The 21,971-nt window shown below is 43.7% G+C and overlaps 1 protein-coding gene across 5 annotated transcripts in view; it reads left to right on the top strand.

Moving 5' to 3' along the window:
* The window catches only part of vwa8 (von Willebrand factor A domain containing 8), a 325,734-nt gene that overhangs the window by 267,900 nt on the left and 35,863 nt on the right, over positions 1-21,971 (top strand). For all 5 annotated transcript variants that reach the window (XR_007263236.1, XM_048603037.1, XM_048603036.1 and 2 more), the window contains 3 exons: positions 2,718-2,874; positions 10,036-10,144; positions 20,460-20,585. Coding sequence is in view for 4 of the 5 variants with exons in the window: in XM_048603037.1 (XP_048458994.1) it covers positions 2,718-2,874; positions 10,036-10,144; positions 20,460-20,585 (392 nt within the window). In the remaining variant the exon portion in view is untranslated. The remainder of the gene's footprint in view (positions 1-2,717; positions 2,875-10,035; positions 10,145-20,459; positions 20,586-21,971) is intronic.

Below are 21,971 nucleotides of genomic sequence, written 5' to 3'. Positions count from 1 at the left end.
GCCACTCAAAAAGTGCCTTTATAATGCTTGTTACAAGCAATCATTTTTCACAGATGTGTTACTAATAATGGTGCAGGAGACATGAAATGACACAGATTATAATAAACACTGCAGAAATTCTGATAATTTATTTGGTCTTAACCACTCTATGCCACTGGTGATGGCATTTTTTTCATAGGCAAGTTGCTATCGGGCCAGGTTTTTCTGTAACAGAGTATCTGATAGCATCTGCTATTTGTTAAATTTGCTGCTGCACCCTTCAGCTTGGATAATTTCTAGCTGCTAGTGTGAGCGGATAGCAGGACAAGTGAGGGCACAGGGTGAGCACCAGGATATCTCCTTAACCAGACAGTTTGGAGAAATGTGAAAGAAACAGGACAAGGATTAAAGAGGAAATCTGAACAGGAATGTGTGAATTTAATCTCCAATCAGTTAGGAAGAGAGAAATGGATAAAGACTTATCCTTTCTTTTAATGCTGTAAGAAAACAAAGTTGGCATTTTAACATCTCCTTGAAGCCCCACATTCACAATTGGACATATTCAGCCCGGAGAGGTTGGTTGTCACTTATCTTTTATAATGACCACACTGAATCATAGAATCCTTGCAGTGCAGAAGCAACTGTATTCGGCCCATCAAGTCCACACCAACCCTCCGAAGAATATCCCACCCAGATCCACCTCGTCTTCAACCCACCACTCTCCCCTCCCCCTCCACTGCCACTGCCACCACACCAATCCTGTCCCTGTAACTCTGCAATCCCATGGCTAATCCACCCATCCTCCACATCCCTGGACACTATGGGCAATTTAGCATGGCCAGTCCACCTAACCGCATGTTTGGACTGTCAAAGGAAACCAGGACACCTGGAGGAAACTCACGCACACGGGGAGAATGGACAAATTCCACAAAGACAAGTCACCCGAGGATGGAATCGAAATAGGGCCCCTGGTACCACGAAAAGATCAGCCATGATCTTATTGAATGGCGGAGTGGGCTTGAGGGGCCGGATGGCTTACTCCTGCTCCTTATGCTAAACTGGAAGACAATAGCAAATAGGTTGATGGCTTTGACGTCTCACAATTTTTCTCACCAATTTTCTTCCTAACTGTTTAGACTTCTGGATCTCCTTCCTCCCCCAAACACACCTACACCTTTCTGTCTACCTTCTACCCCTTCACCATGGCTTGGCTGCACCTACCGATTTCGCTTCCTACTCTAATACTATTCCTCCTCCTTGTTTCACTGCCCTGTCTCTTCCTTTCACTTCCTCTGGCCTTCACCTCCTCTGCCTCTGCCCTCCTCTTGCCACCTCCCTCACCTCCCATTCACCTCTTGCTGCTCCCTACCCACCTCCATTCCCTCCACCCCATAGCCTCCGTCCTTCCATTCTTTAACCTTCTTCTCACCTCACTGACCCACCCTCCCTCCCAAACCCTCCTGCCACCTGCCCCATCCTCCTTTCCTCAACCACCTTCTTTCCCTCATCCTTCCCTCTCTCAACTTGCCTTCTTCTGTTTCTCCACATTCCTTTTCCCTCCATTCCCCCTTCCACTTTCCCTCCTCTTCTCTGCCTACTTTCTCTTTTGCCTCCCCTTCCTCCATCTCTTTCTTTTCCCTCCTCTTTCCCTCCCTCCTCCTTCCCTTCTGCTTCCTCTTCCTCCATACCAACATCCTGGGGATTACCATTGACCCGATGTTCAACTGGGCTACATATAAATACAGTGGCTATAAGATCAATTCAGAAGCTCGGAATCCTGCAGCAAGTAACTCATCGCCTGACCCCCCAAAGCCTGTCCACCATCCACAAGGCACGTCAGGAGTGTAATAGAATACTCCCCACGTGTCTGAATGGGTGCACCTCCAACAACACTCAAGAAGCTTGACACCATCCAGGACTAAGCAACCCGCTTGATTGGCACCATGGCAGCAAACATCCAATCCCTCCATCACTAATGCTCAGTAACAGTAGTGTGTACTATCTACAAGGTATACTGTGGAGATTCACCAAGGCTCCTTAGACAGCACCTTCCAAATCCACAAATACCTCCACCTAGATGGACAAGGGCAGCAGATACAAAGGAACATGACCAGCTGCAAGTTCCCCTCCAAACCACTTACCGTCCTGACTTGGAAATAGATCACCATTCCTTCACTGTCTCTGGGTCAAAATCTTGGAATTTCCTCCACAACAGCATTGTGTGTATGTCCTTATACCAAGTAGACTGCAGTGGTTCAAGAACGCAGCTCATCATTGCCACCACTAGGGATGATCAATAAATGCTGGCTCACCCTGTGACACCCACATCCCATGAATTAATTAAAAAATCGAACAGGAGGCTCGGTGAACCAACTGCTGTTATTTGTATATTGTGGAGCACCATAGACAAGCAGTGTAACTGGAATAGGAAGAGACCATTCAACCCTTCAAGCTTGTAGCCGAGGCAATTTGATTACAAAGGTATATCCAATCCCATCCTAACCCAAAGTCCACCCAAGCAAGGCATCTCCATGAGTGACCAAAGCAGCATAAAGTCAGGAGCTTTGCTTGTTGAGCTGAACTGTAAGCAACTGCATGTAGTTCTCAGATAATACAATTTGGCCCATCATGTCTGTGCTGGTTCTCCAAAGATGCATATAACCTATTATCATTCCACCACCTCGTTCTCTGCACGTGCCCCCTTTTCGGATACTACCAATGCTTGTTTTTCATTCCAGGTGGAAGAGATACTGCTGGACTAGGTGGGAAAGGTGGTCCGTATCGTTTGGATGCAGGGCACAAAGTTTACCAGGTGTCGCAGGCTGAAAAGGATGCAGTGCCAGAGGAAGTGAAAAGAGCTGCAAGAGCGATGGCTGAGAAAGCTTTCAAGGAAAGGTGTGTGCGCTGAACCTGTTGTTATAACAGCACAGCATGTCTTTCTCCTTTCATCCATGCTGATGATCAAAGGAGCGAGTGACATGTCTTCAGCCTGGCAATAGCTGCAATTTCAAGGAAAGATGACATGTTGAGTAGAGAGTGTATTGTTTCTCTTCCCCTTTTTGAGCCATTTGTGGGACCATTGGGAGTGAACAGATAGAAGGGCGACAAAGAGATGGTGAACAAAGGAAAGGAAATGAGACAGGGTGCAGAGAAGGTGACAGATAAGGGAGGGAAAAAGAGAAAATTTATGAAGAATGGATGAATTTGTCACAACAGCGTTCCATGTCACCTCTTAATGAAATTCAGAGAAAATGCAGGGAATACAAAAACAGGGCTCAAGTATATATGATAGCCACTAATAAATCCAACAGGCAATTCAGGAAAAAAACCTCTCTACCCTGAGAGTGATGATGATGTGTGACTCGCTGCCACAGAAATCATCACATTTATACATTTAAGGCGAGGCTAAGGAGGAGGTTCATGTGGAGCATAAACTCTAGCATTGACTATTCAGTTGATGGCCTGTTTCTGTGTTGTCAAGTTGATGGAATATGTAATAATGGTCTACTTTCATAAACACCCCCTTATTTAAAATTTAGTTCAGTCCCTCCACATTGTTGAGCAACTCTTTAAACATAAAGCTAGATAAAAAATAAAAGATGGCATGGAGCTCCCGAACTTCCATCATTTGAATTGACTTGTTGGAAGCCCAGTCTGGTGTGACTCTGTCTGATTCCACCACCAGCTTCAGATCTCACCAATACCCATCCACCCTGTGATGGTAGGACCAAGACTAGGATGTTTCCAAGTGGCGAGCCCTAGAAAAGATTTTCATGTCATCTAACTTTGTCCTATGCAGGACCTCATTACACTACAATCCTACATGAGAGAAAGAATTAGTAATTATGTAGCATAATTCCCAGTCTCAGGGTGTTCCAAAGTCCTTTACAGTTGATGATGTGATGGGGGACTCTAATATTATTGGACTACTACTTCAAATGCCTAGGCTAATGCTCTGGATTCAAATCCCACCACATCAGTTGGTAGAATATAAAAACAATGAACAAAACCTAGAAGCAAACGCTAGTCTCAGTAACAGAGACCGTGCCAACTATGATTAATTATCTTAAAAATCCATCTTTATTCCTGTGGAGAAGGATGTCTCCCACCCATTCTCAGTCTAACCTATATGTGACTCCAGGCCCAGGCAGCATAGTTGACTCTTGTGTAAAACAATGATGCTGGAAATCCAAAACAAAATCAGAAATTGCCAGAGAAACTCAGCAGATCTGGCAGCATTTACAGAGAAAAAAACAAAGTTTCAAGTCCATTGACCCTTCTTCAGATCTGATCGTGGCTCAGGAAAGGTGGAACTATATACTGAAGATGGGGGTGGGTGACGGGTTACTGAGCAGTTATACTGTGATGGAGCCAAGGGAGAAGGAATGACAGGCCAACAAAGTGATTGATGATAATAAATAGGGAGAAGGATGACTTGCTGAATAGGGACCATACTTAGGTGAAAATGGGTCGGCTGTGCTGAAAGCAGCTCACGTGATGCTGTGGGAGTGGGTAAAGGACATCAAAAAGACCCTGAAATTATCAACCTCAGTTTTGAGTCATGAAAGCTGCAGCTCTCACACCTTCTCTTCCCTCCCACAACACTGATAGGATCCCCCGGTCCTCACTTTAACCCCAACAGCATCCACATCCGAAGGACCAAAAGCTACCACTTCCACCACCTCCAGTGGAATGCAACCACCAGACACATATTCTCCTCCCTTCCCTTGTCAACCTTCCGCAGAGACCGTTCCCTCTGGGATACCTTAGTCCACTCCTCTACTCCCAATACCTCCCCAGACCCCTACAGTACCTTCCCATGCAATTGCAAACTGTGTAATACCTGCCCGTGTATATTCTCCCTCCTCACTATCCAAAGCCCCAGACCCACCTTCCAGCTGAAGCAGCAATTTACCTGCACTTCACTCTATCTGGTCTACAGTATTCACTAATCACAATATGATGTCCTCTACATTGGGGAAACAAAGTGTAGACTGGGCTACTGCTTTGCAGAAGACATATTGTCTGCAAAAATTACCCTGAGCTTCCAGATGCCTGCCACTTCAGCACTCTGCTGTGTTCCCAACATCTCTGTCTCAGGTTTGCTGCAGTACTGCAGTGAAGCTCAGTGCAAGCTGGAAGAACATTTTCCTGCAGCCTTCAGGACTCAATCGTTTTAGATCCTGAACACCCTCACCCCTACATTCTAGGCCCTGTTATCACCCAGGCTGCTTTCTGCCCAAGCAACCATGTTTACATATGTATGGTCCCTATTAGCAACTTTTCTTTCTCCCTCATTATCATCCATCACTTTGTCTGCCTAACTGTCATTCTCTCTCTCTGGCCTCCCTTCCTTCTTCACATTCTGTCTTCGTCTTTTCCTATCTATTATCAATTCTGAAGAAGAGTCACTGGACACGAAACTGCTTTCTCTCCACAGAAGCTGCCAGGCCAGCTGAGTTTCTCCAATAATTTCTGTAGTAGGCTCTTAGCTGCTGTCTGAAATGGCCGAGTGAGCACCTCAGTTCAAGTCAATTAGGGTTAGGCAGAAAATGCTCATCTTACCGCATCCCATAAAAAAACCAAATAAGAATATTACTTTTACAGTGAAAGCTAATCAGCCATAGTCTACAAAGAGCCATAGGCATCTCTTTCCATTAGAGTGAAGCTATTGATTCTATGTAATTTGAGGGGCACCACTCTGCAGCTCCTACAACGTGAGGAGGTAGTTCTGCATAAATTACCACGGCCGGTACACAGATTAAAGCTATGGCAGTGGCCATAACTAATCACCAGCTGTTCTTGTAAGAAATGTAGTTTACACACTGCAAGATCTTGCAATGTGATAATGGCCAGGCCGCTTTATGATGATGTCAGTTGAGTGATAGACATGGATGAATACACAGCTGAGGAAAACTCCCTTGCCTTTCTCCAAAATACCATTCTGGATCTTTTAGGTCCACCTGAGAAAGAGATGGAGCTTCATTTTTGTGTTACTTTTGAAAGACTGTTCGTTAGGTCCTCGCTACCACGCTGTATAGTCACACTAGGTTTGAGCTCAATTCTCTGGAGTGGAACTTGAATCCAGAACCACCAACTTAGTTGAGATCCCTGCCAGCTAACCAGGACTCATACTGCCAAATAAAAAACTGTCTACTATCATTCACAACATGGGGGCAACTCAAAGGTATCTTTTGGCATAATCCTAAAGAAACAATGATGTCCATTTTCATTCTCAACTCTCACCCTGCCGCCCATTTCATCATGCTTTATTCTTCCTGCCTCTAAGGTTTTCATTCCTTCATGTTACTGAAGTGCAGCCCCTTCAACAACTTCCAGACTCACTCACTATCAATCCCTGTCTCCAGACATGGGCACAAGATCATCACTGTTCCATGCTGACTCTAACCAGCAGCTTCACCGCACCACAGAGTATGGAGCCTCCTTTGTAATCTCCTTTAGTAAACGAGATAAATAGTTACTGGGATAAAAGGAAAATGCTGCAGGAAGCAGAAGTCTGAAATTAAAACGGAAAATGTTGAAAACACTTAGTAGGTTAGAGAGCATCTGTGGAGAGAGAAACAGTCTAATTGTTTCAGGTTGATGAGCTTTCATTAGAACTAGTCAGAGCTAAGAAGAAAGAAAGAGCAAATAGACAGACAAGTTTTAATATACTTTCTAGGCCAGCAGTTATTACTCATTCCCAGTTATCCTGGAGAAGATGGTAGTGAGCTGCCTTCTTGAGCTGCTGCAATCTATAACATATAGTGACACCCACATTGCTGTTAGGGAGGGAGTTCCAGGACTTTGACCTAGCAACAGTGATGGAACAGCGATATATTTCCAAATCAGAATGTCTTGTGGTTTGGAGGGCCTTGTGTAAGCTTCTTTCTGGTGTAAACAACCTTTGAGTACAGGATTTCCGAAAGCTTTTTTCCACTAATCATTTTCATTGGGAATGGCCCATTCCAAAAGTGTGAACAGAACATTGTTTGTCCTCCCATGAAATCCATCCAATTTCATGTCCGTGTCAACACTTCACTTCTTTTAGGATTTTCTGTGAATTGTCCTGTTGCATGAAGGGCACTATTTACGAAGTCTGCACTGAATTGTGAACTAGGCACGTCTCCTTTTTAAACCACTGAAAAAGCTACTGCTTAATATCGAACATTAACAAACTGTAGACAAAACCAATGAACATTGAAGACACTGGAAAATATAAGCACAGTCTATTCTGAGAGAGAGTTTTAAAAAGGCCATTCAGAGTTTGTTCATTGTGTCGAAATCAAAGAAGCTGTGTTTCATATTCTGTAACTATTCACGATTCTTGTCATGTAAACTCTGTCACCTGTAGGATGATTCTCACTTAATCCTGGAAATTCTTTATAACAACTGAGGATGACATGCTAGTTGTCGACTTGACTTGGTGTCATCTTGTACATTATTACCTCGTTCCAGAAAGCTAGCACCATTGTAGCATTGTGTATCCTTTTAATACTCAACCCCAGTAAACCTCTTTAATACACAAACTCGTTCAGTGCATCTTTTAATACAGAAACACAATTAAATTGCTCTAATATTCAAACCACCTTCCATGTGCCCTTTAATACTGAAACACAGTAAACCCATTAAATACTCAAAAACATTTAGAGCACCCATTTAATACACAACCCCTTTAAAATTCAAACACAGTAAACTCCTTTTGTACTCAAACATGAAGTGCTTTAATATCCATTGAATATTCAAATGCAGTAAACTGTAATAGATAAACAAGAGTAAGCCATTCAGCCTCTTAAGCTGTTTCACTTTTCCTTGTATCATTGATTATGTGTGCCACAAATCCATTTCTTACTCAAGCATACGATGCATCCTTTCCTACTCAAGTGCGTGCATTATATCCCTTTAAATTTTTAATTATAATTTTCTTCTTGAAGGAAGATAAATCACATTGTGGAAACTATCGAAGTGTGCCCATTTACACAGCAGGGAAAGTCTTGGCACACATTGTTCTGAATCACTAACTTCCTATAGTTGCCAGAGACAAAGTGTGACTTCAGACATTGCAGAAGAAGCTCTGAGATTGTGTTTGTTGCCAGGAAAATCCAAAAAAAATCAAGAACAGAACCAGCAGTGCTGTATTGCATTCACTGGCCTCAGCAATGCGTTTGTTTCAGTAAATGGTGAGGCCCAGTGGATTATTCCCCAAGGATTTGGATATTGAGAAACTTCTTCAAAAGCCTTAACAGCTTCACGATAGAACTGCAAATATCCTTAGTGGAAGATCTGTAGAATATTGTACCTATACCTTCCACTCTTAACTGCTCCTGTTAATCAGCTAGATAGAATCATAGAATCCCTACTGTGCCAAAAGATACCATTCGGCTCATCGAGTCTGCATTGACCCTCCAAAGAGCATCCTACCCAGACCACTACCATGTCTCTGTAACCCCACAATTTCCATTGTTGGCCCACCTAACCTGCATATCCCTGGACACTATGAGACAATTTAGCATGGCCAATCCACCTAACCTGCACATCTTTGGACTCTGGGAGGAAACCCATGCAGACATGGGAAGAACGTGCAAACTCCACACAGACAGTTGCCCGGGGGTGAATTGAACCTGGGTCCCTGACACTTTGAGGCAGCAGCACAAACCACTGAACCACATGCCACCTTTCTTTCACGCGATGTGAATGTTGCTAGCAAGGCCAGCATTTCTACCTTAGACATGCAGCACCAAATCAGAAGGCAATCAAGAATCATGTTACTCCAAACTCACATGAGGCTACCATCATTTCCAACGTTCTTCCTATTCTGAATGTCTATCTGAAATGAATGAGTTCCTTTAGTTTGTACCATCACATAAAGGCGAATATCGATATGGGAATGAGTGGGGAAGTTTTGAGAAGATTAGCACCTGTTAATCCTGACCATGTCAATAGCTAACATGTCCTAGTGTAAGACTTGAGCATGGAACTGTGACCTCAGAGACTACCTACTCATTCTTTAGCAGCTCCCAGCAGCATCTACGAACCTCAGTTCAAAGTCCAACCTCCAACATCATTGTGAGAGGTAGGTTTTCATTAGGCAAGGGGAGTATTGGATATGGAACAAAGGCAGCTAAATGGATTAATCAATGATAGAAGGAAAAGTGTAACAGGCCGAGGAGGCTGAATGCATTCCTCTTGTTTCTCTATAACAAAACTTGGCCAGCAACTCAGTTAAACAGAATTGAGCAAAGAATCAGGACTGGCTCGGAATTAGAAGATAGCAAGAACTGCAGATGCTGAAAGTCAGATTCGATACAGTGTGTATCGACCCCAGCTCAGAATTAGATGTGTTTTACCCCCAATGATTAGATGGCAGTTTTACCAGCCATAATTATTTATTTAGGGCGGCATCAAATATCTGTTGAGTAAGCTAGCTAAATCAGAGTTTTAATACAGTAATGAGTTGCATTTTAATCCAGGCTTGATATTTCCTTTGTCCTGAAACAAAAAATGCCGGAGATCACAGTAGATCAGGCAGCATCCATGGAGAGAAAGCAAGCTAATGTAGAACAATGGTCTGTGTCTAACTGCCAGACAGGAAAGAACAGACAGTCCCACTGGAGTGGGAGGAGGGGAGAGAAGACATGGTGACAGAGAATGTAATAAGTAAAGCTAAAAGACAGGGAAGGAATGGGAGTGGCTTTGCAATCTGAAGGTGTTGAAGGTTGTAAAATGCCTAGTCTGAGGATGAGATGTTGCTCCTGCAGTTTTTGTTGAAATTCACTGGAGCACTGCAGCACGCCAAGGACAGATAAATGGGCCTGCAAGCCCACTGTGTTAAAATGACTGGCTACAGGAAGGTTGGAGTCATGCTTGCACAATGACCGGAGGTGTTCTGAAAAGCGGTCCCCCAGTCTGCATTTGATTTCTCCAACATAGAGTAGGCCACATTGGGTGCAGTGAATATAATACACAAGATTAGAGGAGGAACAGGTGAAATGCTGCTTCAGACAAATTTGTACTTGAGGAGCCTACAGCCAACACTTCACTTTGTTTCTATTATAGGTTAAAGGAAATTCACATGAGTGAATATGATGCTGCAACATATGAGAGGTTTTCAGGGGCCATACGACGACAAGTTCAATCAATACGAGTCGTTCTCGACAGCCTGCAGGTAAGCTGAAGCTTAGATACATTGTATGATATATCAATTTAGAACAAACCTCAAAGTCTGCTTTGACATAAATGATGAATGATCAGCAAGATTGGAATTACTTGCATGTATATGACATTTGTGTCCTCAAAGTGCTTGTCATGCCAAATTTTGAACTACTGTTTTGTTGATAAGCATGCCAGCCACTTAGTGTCTGCAATCGCTGCACAAACAGGAAATGAAACACATGCCCATTTATCTGAAGAAGGATCTAGACCCGAAACGTCAGCTTTCCTGCTCCTCTGATGCTGCTTGGCCTACTGTGTTCATCCATCTCTACACCTTGTTATCCCATTTATCTGTTTTGGCTTAAGGATAAATATTGATCAAGAGAGCTTTCCTTCACTGTATTTCTTCAGTTTGTGCCTTGAGAACTTGAAAACCCACCTGAACTGACAGGTGGTGCCTGTCTCCTCCAAAACAATACAGCTTCTTGTGTTATGGACCAGACCAAACCCCCTTGAAAGGTATCAAGGGGATAGTCTGCAGCCTAACTTTTTATTCTATTTGAAGGAAAAAGGTGCTGTGTTCCAGATGTGATTTGATTAATCCATTACTAGGCTTCAAGCAAAACAGATTTATTCTTACAACACAGTTAAAAAACAAACAAAAAAGAGAATTGACATAACTTAATTGAAATACTTAATAAAATAAAATATTATTTAGCTACTAATCACCAACTGTTACAATATAGCAGCATCCCATAAACACACCCTTGGCAAAGGCAGATTCAGCAAAACAGAGATAGTAGGAACTGCCAATGCTGGAGAATCAGAGATAACAAGGTGTAGAGATGGATGAACACAGTGGGCCAGGCAGCATCAGAGGAGCAGGAAAGCTGACATTTCGGGTCTGGACCCTTCTTCAGAAATTCAATTTTCTGAGGAAGGGTCCAGAACCGAAACGTCAGCTTTCCTGCTCCTCTGATGCTGCCTGGCCTGCTACCTTCGACAAAACAGATTTCCCTCATGTGCTATCTCCCGTACAGTCCAGGAGAAAGGAACACTGAAAGAAACAATCTAGCAGCAGAGAGAGAATTTAAGCTTGTTGCTACAGGAGACAGAGAGCTGTATCTATCAGCTTCAATAGCCAACTCCAAACCCCAGCTAAAAGCACAACTAACCCCTGGGTCTGTGTGAGCCTGACTCCACCCACTCACACTTCTTTTGTTAAATTTGAAAAAAACACTCGGGGAGCTCAAAGCTGTTTACCCACTGCTTCTAAACAGACATTCTGTCACCACAGTGGCAACACCCCTCTGCAAAAAAAAACAGCATAGTGCAAATCCCTCTTAAAGGCACAGTGCTGTCACACTTGACATTTGCTGCTATGACATCTGTGTATCAGTCCAGACCTAGGGGGCACTGTTTTAAAATTAGTTGGTCACATTAACATGAACATAACACTAAATAGCAGACGTGAGGGGATTTTTTTTTTCTCTGTCTCAGAGTTGTAGGATTTTGGAAATCTTTGCCTCAGAAGGCAGTGGAGGCAGGGCCATAGAATATTTTTAAAGCAGAGTCAGATAGATTCTTGTTAGGTGGGCAATCAAGGGTTTTCGGGGATAGATGGGAATGTGGAATTCAGAACACAACCAGATGAGCCATGATCGTATTGAATGCCAGAATAGGCTTGAGGGGTCTATTGGCCTACTCTGCTCCTATGTTGTATGTTTGCAGTTATCCCACCCAAGGTCCTCCTACAAATCCAGCCCCATCACCCGCAAACTTTTAACTAAATTAGTTTTGAATCTTCTAAATGTTCACACACAACCATCAGGAGCATAAACAATGTAACCTGCTGTCAAGGTGTTGAGATAACAAGGTGTAGAGCTGGATGAACACAGCAGGCCAAGCAGCATCAGAGGAGCTGGAAGGCTGACGTTTCGGGCCTAGACCCTTCTTCAGAAAGGTGTTGAATTATGCTGCTGATGTCACCTGTAATGTGCTGCAATTTCCTTAGATACAGAGAGAGATGAAGAAGTGGGATTATAGAGTGAAAAGTAACCATGTATGGATATTGGAAGCAAAGACTAGTCTGTCTTGAACCCGCCAACAATTGATGGAGAAATTGAGGGAAAAATGAAAGAGGAAAAACAGATAGTGGATAACATTGAGAAATGGACTGAGGAAGGCTGAAAGAAAGCCAGGGAAGAAGTAAGAGGATGTTAGTGGCCCCATCAAGTCCAGGGTGACAATGAACAATTTCAAAGATGATGAGATAGTTGGAAAACAGGGATGTCGCCACTGGAGTAAAGGTAAAATAAGGATCCAATATTAGACTTCAGAAATAATAAAAAGAATATTTTATAATTTCACAGGATGCAGGCACTACTGGCTGAGATAGCATTTATTTCCCAACTTTAATTGCCCTGGAGAAGGTGGTGATGAGCTGCATTCTTGAAGTGCAGCAGTCGATGTGCTATAGGTAGACCCCCACTGCTGTCATGGAAAGAATTCCAGAATTGTGATCCAGGAACAGTGATATCATTTCAAGCAACGTGATTGACTCCTCTTTGCTTTCTGAAATGGCCGAAGAAGCCGCTCAGTTATGTCAAACCGCTACAAACTCTGATAAAGAAATGATACCGAATGGACCACCCGGTATCAATCTCAGCAATGGAAATGACAACGATAAACTCAGGGACAGCAGCAGGATAGATCCAGCAGAGGTGATGATACAGTGGTATACTGCTGATAGGAAATTGTACTGATGGACTGCAGCGGTTTAAGAAGGCAGGTCTGCACCACCTTTTCAAGGGTAACTAGGGATGGGCAATAAATGCTGGCGAGAAAGTGACACCCATGTCCCATGAGTGAATTAATAAAAAAGACCCAGATTTTTCACTGACCAGAGAGTCATTGTTCTAGTGTTGATGGAAGTTGAGCAATAGGGATGGAATTGCCTGGTAATTTGAATCTTCCACTGGAACCCTCCAAAAGTCTTTGTTTAGCTTAGAGAATTCAATGAGTTTTGATTAAATTAAGTACAACAGTTACCTAGGAAAAGTTGAAAAAGTAAATGCATTGTCTAGTTAGTGCTTGACCAATTATTTAACTGACCCCATATTTACCTCACACAGGCCAAGTAACCACCCCAGACCCTTTACTCCCTCCAGACCCTGACCCACCACTTCCCCCAGGACTCAACCTGAAACCCTGACCACTGGGCCTGACGCCACCCTTGATGCCAAACGCTGAGCGCTCGGACCAGACCCCATCAATCCCAATTTCTCTGTCCCATCCTGACCTACCATCACCTACTTTCCTTGCCACCCTGTGCCCTGGAGTTCTTTCCCTTACTCATCTGGCATCCTACTCCTAACCCCTACACCCCCAGCTGGCACCCTACCATGCTATTACCCTCACCTCAGACTTACCAAATGCCATTTGTCAGCAGTTGTCAAAATGACTGTCTGAACCTTTACATTTCAGAATATGGCAACTGATTGCTGTGAAAAGGGGATGTGATTTGCCTTCTTCTGACTGTTCTGTGCTATGCAAGACCTGTCAGAATGAAAAAAAACTCCATATTGCTGAGCAAGACCTGAGTAGAATCTCCTGTCAGAAATGCAGAGCTCCCTTCGTTAGTGAAAGAGAAGTGTAGGAATCCCATCTGCATGGAATTGCTTGACTGGGCCTGCACCAGCTGGTGAGGGAAAAACACATTTGACCTCATCCTCACCAAGCTCCCTGTAGCAGATTTTTTTTCTTTATTCATTCACGGATTGTAGGCGTCACTGGCGAGGCGGCATTTATTGCCCATCCCTAATTGCCCAGAGGGCAGTTAAGAGTCAACCACATTGCTGTGGATCTGGAGTCACATGTAGACCAGACCAGACCAGGGCAAGATGGCAGTTTCTTTCCCTAAAGGGCATTAGTGAACCAGATGGGTTTTTCCAACAGTTGACAATGGATTCACGGTCATCATTAGACTCTTAATTCCAGATATTTTATTGAATTCAAATTCCACCATCTGCTATGGCAGGATTCGAACCAGGTCCCCAGAACATTATCTGGGTCTGTGGATTAACAGCCCAGCAATAATACCACTAGGCCATCGCCTTCCCGATGCATCTGTCTGTGACAGTGCTGTCGGAGAGACCAGCTCATCCTTGTGGAAACAAAGTCCCACCTACACATATATGAAACCCTGAATTGTGTAATGTGGCACAGTTACCATGCTCAATGATAGTAGGAACTGCAGATGCTGGATATACTGAGATAACAAGGTGTAGAACTGGATGAACACAGCAGGCCAAGCAGCATCAGAGGAGCAGGAAGGCTGACGTTTCGGACCTAGACCCTTCTTCAGAAAAATGAAGGGGGTTAGGGTTAGGGTTAGGGTTTCCTGCTCCTCTGCCTGCTGTGTTCTAGGCCCGAAACGTCAGTCTTCCTGCTCCTCTGATGCTGCTTGGCCTGCTGTGTTCATCCAGCTCTACACCTTGTTATCTCTCTACCATGCTCAATGACATAGATTTTGCACAAATCTAGCAATTTGATGAGGCTCTACAGACCATCAACATCAGAATTGTATTCAATCACAATCCGTAACCTCTTAACCTGACATACCCCTCTCCCCACTGGACCATTACCATGAAGCTAGATAATCAATCATGGTTCAATGAAGAGTGAAGGAGGGCACGCCAGGAGCATCAGCTGGCATATCTAAAAATGAGCTGTTAACCAAGTGAAGCTATAAAACAGGACTACTTGCATGCCAAACACTGTATGCTGCATGAGGTGTGCAAACCCACAACCAGTGGATCAGATCGTTCTCTAGCCCTACAACATTCCATCACGAATAGTGGTGGACAATTAAACAACCCGGCACATCAGTGAAAGAGACGAGACTGAAACATTTATAACAATCTGCAGCCAGAAATGCAAAGTGGATGATTTGTCTCAGCCTCCTCCAGTGGTGGCCAGCATCACAGGTGCCAGCCTTCAGCTAATTTGATTTATCCCACGTGATTATCAAGAAACAGTTGGAACCACTGGATACTGCAAAGGCAGTGGGTCCTGATAATATTCAAGCAATAGTACTGAAGGCATGTTCCAAAACTTGCCTCATCCCTAGCCAGACTGGTTCAGTATAGCTCCAGCACTAGTATCTACCCAACAGCGTGGAAAATTGCCCAGGTATGTCCTGTACACAAAAAGCAGGGCAAATCCAACCCAGCTAATAACCACCCAACAGTCCACTGTTGATCATCAGAAAAGTCATTAACAGCAGCACTGCTCTCATATCAAGTCATGCCTGAAACACAGGACAATGGTTGTGGTTGTTGGAAGTGAGTCATCTCAGCTCCAGGACATCTCTGCAGGAGTTCCTCAGGGTAGTGTCCTAGGCCCAACCATCTCCAGCTGCTTCATCAATGACCTTCCTTCTATCTTAAGGTCAGAAGTGGGATGTTCGCGCAGTGATCAGCACCACCCGCAATTCCTCTGATGCTGAAGTGATCAATATCCACACAGCAGCCCATTCAGAACCTCCTGTCTGTCTATGCAAACATCTTTTAAGTATATCACAGACCTTCTCCCTGATATTTATATCCACATCATCCCTTTCACTAATGAGCACCAACACAAAGTATTCATTTCAAACCCTATCTATATCCACTGGCTCCATGCACAAATTACCACTGTGATCCTTAATGGACCCTACTTTTTCCCTTGTTATTCTTTTATCCTTAATCTATTTCTAAAAGAACTTGGGAGTTTCCTTTATTTTAGTTGCCATATTCTAAGCCTTTACTTCTTTCAGCAGTTGTTATTCAGGCATTAGACTGAGCAAGGAGTAAAAGAGTCAGGCATTTTGTTTTGTGTTTCTCATTATGATCAAGATATTTATTAAGATACTTCAGTGCTTTGATTTAAAACAAAATTGCAAGGCATGTTTTCAAAGTGATTGGAATGGACTGGAGTGGCAGAGCAAACTTGAGGGGCTGAATGGCCTACTCCTATGTTCTCGTCAATGAATAAAAGCACAGAAGTAATCAGATCAAAACAGCCTACTGAATGGCTGCATATTATTAACACACAGTTAAACACATAGACTGGATAATTACACTGAGGTAACCATTAATAAGTGAGTGTTTTGAAGTCTGGGAGCTGAATAGTAGGATAGACCTTGATGTTCATACACCCCAATGATGAGAAGTCATTATCGAACAGAAGCTGCCTTCAGGCTGGAGCGACCACCAGCTCAGTACTGAAAGCCAGTCATGTGCAGCTGGAAAATAAACACCAACTGGGACTTCAGTTAACGGTGAATCTGTCATCTCTTGAAATGTTTGCCATCATGCCCCCACCTGCCTTAAAACATCACAATGCACTACAAACTTCTAACGGCAGAAGCAAGATAACCTGTCATTATTTTAATGTAAAGCACCTAATCAGGTTGTTGAAAGTTTGTGAGGGGACTGCTGTTATGAAGCCTGGGAGTTGCAATTCTTTTTCATTGGCATCCCCTCCTCCACGTGATGTAATCTTGAGTGCAGTCAGCTGCAGCCCCATTTCCATTGAGAGTGTTGCACACAAGAGGTTACTCTGGGTTACAAGCCTGTGGTTACTGCGCCTCAGTTTAAACTGTTTCCATGGCATTGAAGATCTCTGGATAATGACAACAAGTTACAAGTGTTCTTTGTATTCTGAGCAAAGACGAGTAAAATGTCAGCACTCAGTTCCGTTTTCTATCCAGTGTTATGAGCAGATTATACACTGATATGTCCAGCTAATCCACTTTAACTGAAACACAATAGCCCCTAGTAACCCTCCACATCTGCTCTTGGCTTAATGGCTGTCAGCATCTAAATGATCAGTCTCTTTCCCACACTGTACCATTTACAGCAAAGAAAGAGACCACTCTGTTCATTGAACCTGTGCCAATACTAGCTCATTTGCTGGAGATGTGTAGTTCCATTTCCCGACCTTTCTTCATGTCATTTTTTGTTCTTACTATTCAAATACTAATCCAATTCACCAAGTTCCAAGCTCCCATCCTACACCAGAATAGCACTGCTGGTGAACTTCCTTTATCTCTTCTCATGAAGCCTGTACCTTGTTGTGCCATGAATTACAAATAAATATTCGATGGCTACAAGTCTGAAACAGAATTTTGCCCTTAGAAATCTGGCACACTCAGCCTTAAGGGACAAGTTTGGGTACTTAACAAGAAAATGTGAATTTTCAGTTATGTAAGGACACAAGAACTAGGCGCAGAAGTAGGCAATTCAGCATTTTGAGCCTGCTCCTGCCTGCCACACAGTATCTGTCACAACTTCACCCTGCCCCAAAGTGTTTTACAAGCAACGAAGTGTGTTTGAAACATGATCATTGTTGTGAAGTATGAAACTCGGTTGCCAACCTCTACACAGAAAAATCCCACAAACAGCAATGTGATAATGGCCAGCTTGCTGTGTCTAAGATTACGTGGCAATGACCAGCCAATCTTTCTTTTCAAGCACTATTTTGAATGTTAGACTTAAAGGACTTCTGTGCTCTGCTTTGAAATATTGCCATTGGATCGTTTATTCAGAAGTCTCCTCTGGAAGACTAAGACCGCATCTCCAACAGTGTGGCACTCCTCCAGTACTGTACTGGGAGTTTCAGTGTAGACCTTGTGTCCTGGGTTTGGTTGTGAGATTTGAACCCAGATCTTGATGATTTGGAGGTGAGTACTACCTATTGAACCACTGTCTCACATGGGCTTCACTTCACAGTTAACAATGCCAAAGGAGGTCTAAGGCGTAATCCTACTGGAGTCTGAGTGACATGGGTTATGGGAGGCTTTATGGCAGAATTGGATGAGAAGTCAAGTGAGGTCTATCTCACTCTATCATTTGTGGTTTTGCCAAATGGCAATGAGTTTTGCATTAGGCAATGATGGGTTGACAATTAAGGGGTTATAGCTTGTTAAACAAGGACTGGTTAACACCGCAACTCTCCTCATTAATATTCAGCTTCCTATCTTACTAAGTGCACTAAACAAGCTGTATCTCGAGAATTCTGGACATGAAAGTTGGGACAGGTACCTAGTGACTTCAGCACACTGTTTGCTCTGCAGGATGTCTGTGTTGCACGCTGGACACTAACATCTCAGGGCAGCTGTCACAAGTACCCTACGACCATGTACATTGACAACCGACATGTGCGAGCCTCTGTGTTCCCAACCATTTACAGTTCACTTTGGCACTTCAATGCTGCACCAGCAACTCATTGTAATGCTGCAGTAAGGACACTGAGCCCTCAGGGACATACAGTCAGCTCACGGACTGGACCAGGCAGCATCTGTAGGCTGTTCGCTGTTCTCGTAGTGCTCACTCCCTCTGAAATTACCCGGATGGTCACAGCATCCCTTCCTTTTGCATTGCCTTGCCTCTTTAGCCAAAGATACCAGACTTCTGATACTTCTGTCTTGCCTTGCTGCTTAGCACAGGCACAAAACCAAGAAGGTAGTCATGGTTATCAGCAGGCCTCAATCAGGTTTCAATCACAGGCTCCTGGCACACTAAGTCAGGGCAGCGTCAGATACAGGTCCAGGGGTTTCGACACAGTCAGTCAGCTGCTCGATGCAGTCAGAGTCAGGACCTTCTCATTAGAGATGAAGAGCCAAATGACAGACAGTCCGCTACCCACCATGTCTCTTTCTGTCTGACTGTGGGCTGTGTTCTTCCTGGAATGAGAGAGAGGCAGGTATTACAGGAGATGAAAGTGGGTGAGACAGCTGTTACTGTGGCTGCAGATGGGGAGGTTCCAAGTGAGTGAGTAGGCAGTGCAGAAAGCACGCAGGGTTAGTGGTGTTGGAGGCTGGTGTGAGTGAGGAAGGTGTTGCAGGCATTGGCGAGAATGATACAGTATGTGCCCTAGTGGGAGTTGGGTACAGTAACAGAGATAGAAAAACTATGACTTAATATGGTGGCATTTTTTTTATTTATTCACTCATGGGATGTGGGCATCACTTGCTGATCAGCATTCAATGCCTGTCCATAGTTGCTCTCAAGAAGGTGGTGGTGAGCTGCCTCCTTGAACCACTGCAGTCCATGTGCTGTAGCTTGACCACAACGCCACTTACACTGGTGAATTGGAGAAAGTCATTTAACTTTCTTCTTATAATGCTGGGCATTCCTCCAGACGATGAGACTGCAATGGCCAGGTGGCAACCTCAGACCAGTCCGGCATGATCTGGGTTAGACTATCCACAACAGATCCTGGAAATCCTCTGAAGAAATCTATCCAGCAGGACTATTGGGTGCCTGCCTGCAAAGAGGAGCAGCAATTTACCACTGTCTGCCATTTCTGGGGGAAATGCCGGGAACCCTGAAATGTAGCTCTGAACTGATAGTGCTTGTCTGGGTGCACAATGGCCTTTTCAGTATCTCGCTGGTGTATGGGATTCAGGTCAATTCCAGGATTTCTCAGCAGCAGCAAGTTGTAGCAAGGCGCATGGTAAGATGGGGCTATAATTGGACTTGAGGGGTGTCATGGGGCATGATAGGTAGTTAACAAGGTGAGCTTGATAAGATTTGATGAAAAAAACGCATTAGGCCTCATGGCAAGAAACCCTCCAAAAACAACTGCACGACTCACTTAGCCGAAAATGTAAGATTCAGCCCTTGATCTTTTACTTTAATCTGTGTTAAAGTTAATTTTATTCCATTGAATACAGGTAGTCATCTCATGCAGAAGTGAATGCTGACTGTTCTGAAGGAAGCTGCTAGAATTTTTTTTTTATGTTTTGTTCACAGGGTGTGGGTGTCTCAAGGGCAATAAGTGCTGACCTCGCCAGACAAGCTCACTTCCCAAAAACAAATATAACAATAACCCTTACTCGCTGCGTCTCTGGCCATTCTCAGTTTGGCTAATGCTATGTGAAAAGTAGATAGTGTAGATATATTTAAGGTGAAGCTAGATGAGTACATGACAGAAAACAGGAGTAGAAGGATGTGCTAAGATAAGATGAAGTAAGATTGAAGGATCAAGTCTTGCTCAGAGTATAAATACCAGAACGGATCTGATGGACTGAGTGGCCTATTTCCATGTTCTCCATTCTATGCAATTAGCAGTTCTGACTGTATTTGGATACCACAAACATTTCAACACATGAAAATGTATTTTGGGACTTGTTTAAACAACTTCCATTTGTGTATTCATATAATCATCCAATAAATAAAAACAAAGCACTTTGTAAAATGTTTCTAATGCAAACGAAGTGTGTGGCTGTGTAACTGAACAGAATTTCACCAAATACCCCTCACTCCTCATGTCTTTAACAGGCCAAGGGCAAAGAGAGGCAATGGCTGCGACACCAGTCTATTGGAGAACTCGACGACACCAAAATAATCGACGGCTTGACAGGAGAGAAGGCAATTTATAAACGTAGAGGGGAGTTGGAGCCTGAGGTGAGTCTGAGGAGAGAAGGAAAGCAGTTTGATTAATGTGGTTAAGTATAAGCTGCCATTTCCTGTGGGAAGGGCTGAAGCTAAACAGTCTTGCCGCAGTTGTATTAATAAGAACTAGGAGCAGGAGTAGGCCGTCCAGCCCTTCGAGCCTGCTCCGCCATTCAATAAGATCATGGCTGATCTTTTCGTGGACTCAGATCCACTTACCCGCATTCTCACCGTATCCCTTAATTCCTTTATTGTTCAAAAAAAAATCTACCTTATCTTTAAAAACGTTTACTGAAGTAGCGTCAACTACTTCACTGGGCAAGGAATTCCATAGATTAACAACCCTCTGGGTGAAGAAGTTCCTTCTCAATTCAGTCCTAAATCTGCTCCCTCTAATCTTGAGGCTATGCCCTCTTGTCCTAGCTTCACCTGCCAGTGGAAACATCCTCTCCACTTCTATCTTATCTATTCCCTTCATAATTTTATATGTTTCTATAAGATCCCCGCTCAATCTACTGAATTGCAATGAATATAATCCCAATCTACTCAGTCTCTCCTCATAAGCCAACCCCCTCAACTCCGGAATCAACCTAGTGAACCTCCTTTGCACCCCCTCCAGTGCCAGTACATCCTTTCTCAAGTAAGGAGACCAAAACGGCACACAGTACTCCAGGTGTGGCCTCACCAGCACCTTGTACAGCTGCAACATAACCTCTCTTGCTTTTAATCTCAATCCCTTTAGCAATGAAGGACAAAATTCCATTTGCCTTCCTAATTACTTGTTGTACCTGCAGACCTACCTTCTGTGATTCATGCACTGCAACTTTTTACCATTCAAGTAATAATCCTTTTTACTATTACTCCTACCAAAATATATGACTTCACATTTATTTACATTGTATTCCATCTGCCAGACCTTTGCCCACTCACTTAATGTATCTATGTTCCTCCGCAAAGTTTCACAGTCCTCTGCACACTTTGCTGTGCCACTCATCTTAGTGTCATCTGCAAACTTTGACACCCTACATGTGGTCCCCAACTCCAAGTTATCTATATAAATTGTAAATAATTGCAGTCCCAACACCGATCCCTGAGGCACACCACTAGTCACTGACTGCCAGCTAGAATAGCACTCATTTATCCCCACTCTTTGCTTCCTGTTAGTCAACCAATCCTCTATCCATGCTAATACTTTACCCATAACGCCACGCATCCTTATGCAGTAGCCTCTTGTGTGGCACCTTGTTGAAGGCCTTTTGGAAATCTAGGTACACCACATCCACTGGGTCCCCATTGTCCACCTTGCTCGTAATGTCTTCATAGAATTCCAAAAGATTTGTCAAGCATGACCTGCCCTTCATGAACCCATGCTGCATCTGCCCAACGGGACAATTTCTA

This window comes from Rhincodon typus, chromosome 11 (assembly GCF_021869965.1).
Source record: "Rhincodon typus isolate 14 chromosome 11, sRhiTyp1.1, whole genome shotgun sequence".
Lineage (NCBI taxonomy): Eukaryota > Metazoa > Chordata > Chondrichthyes > Orectolobiformes > Rhincodontidae > Rhincodon > Rhincodon typus.
This window is presented reverse-complemented; position numbering and strand designations above follow the sequence as displayed.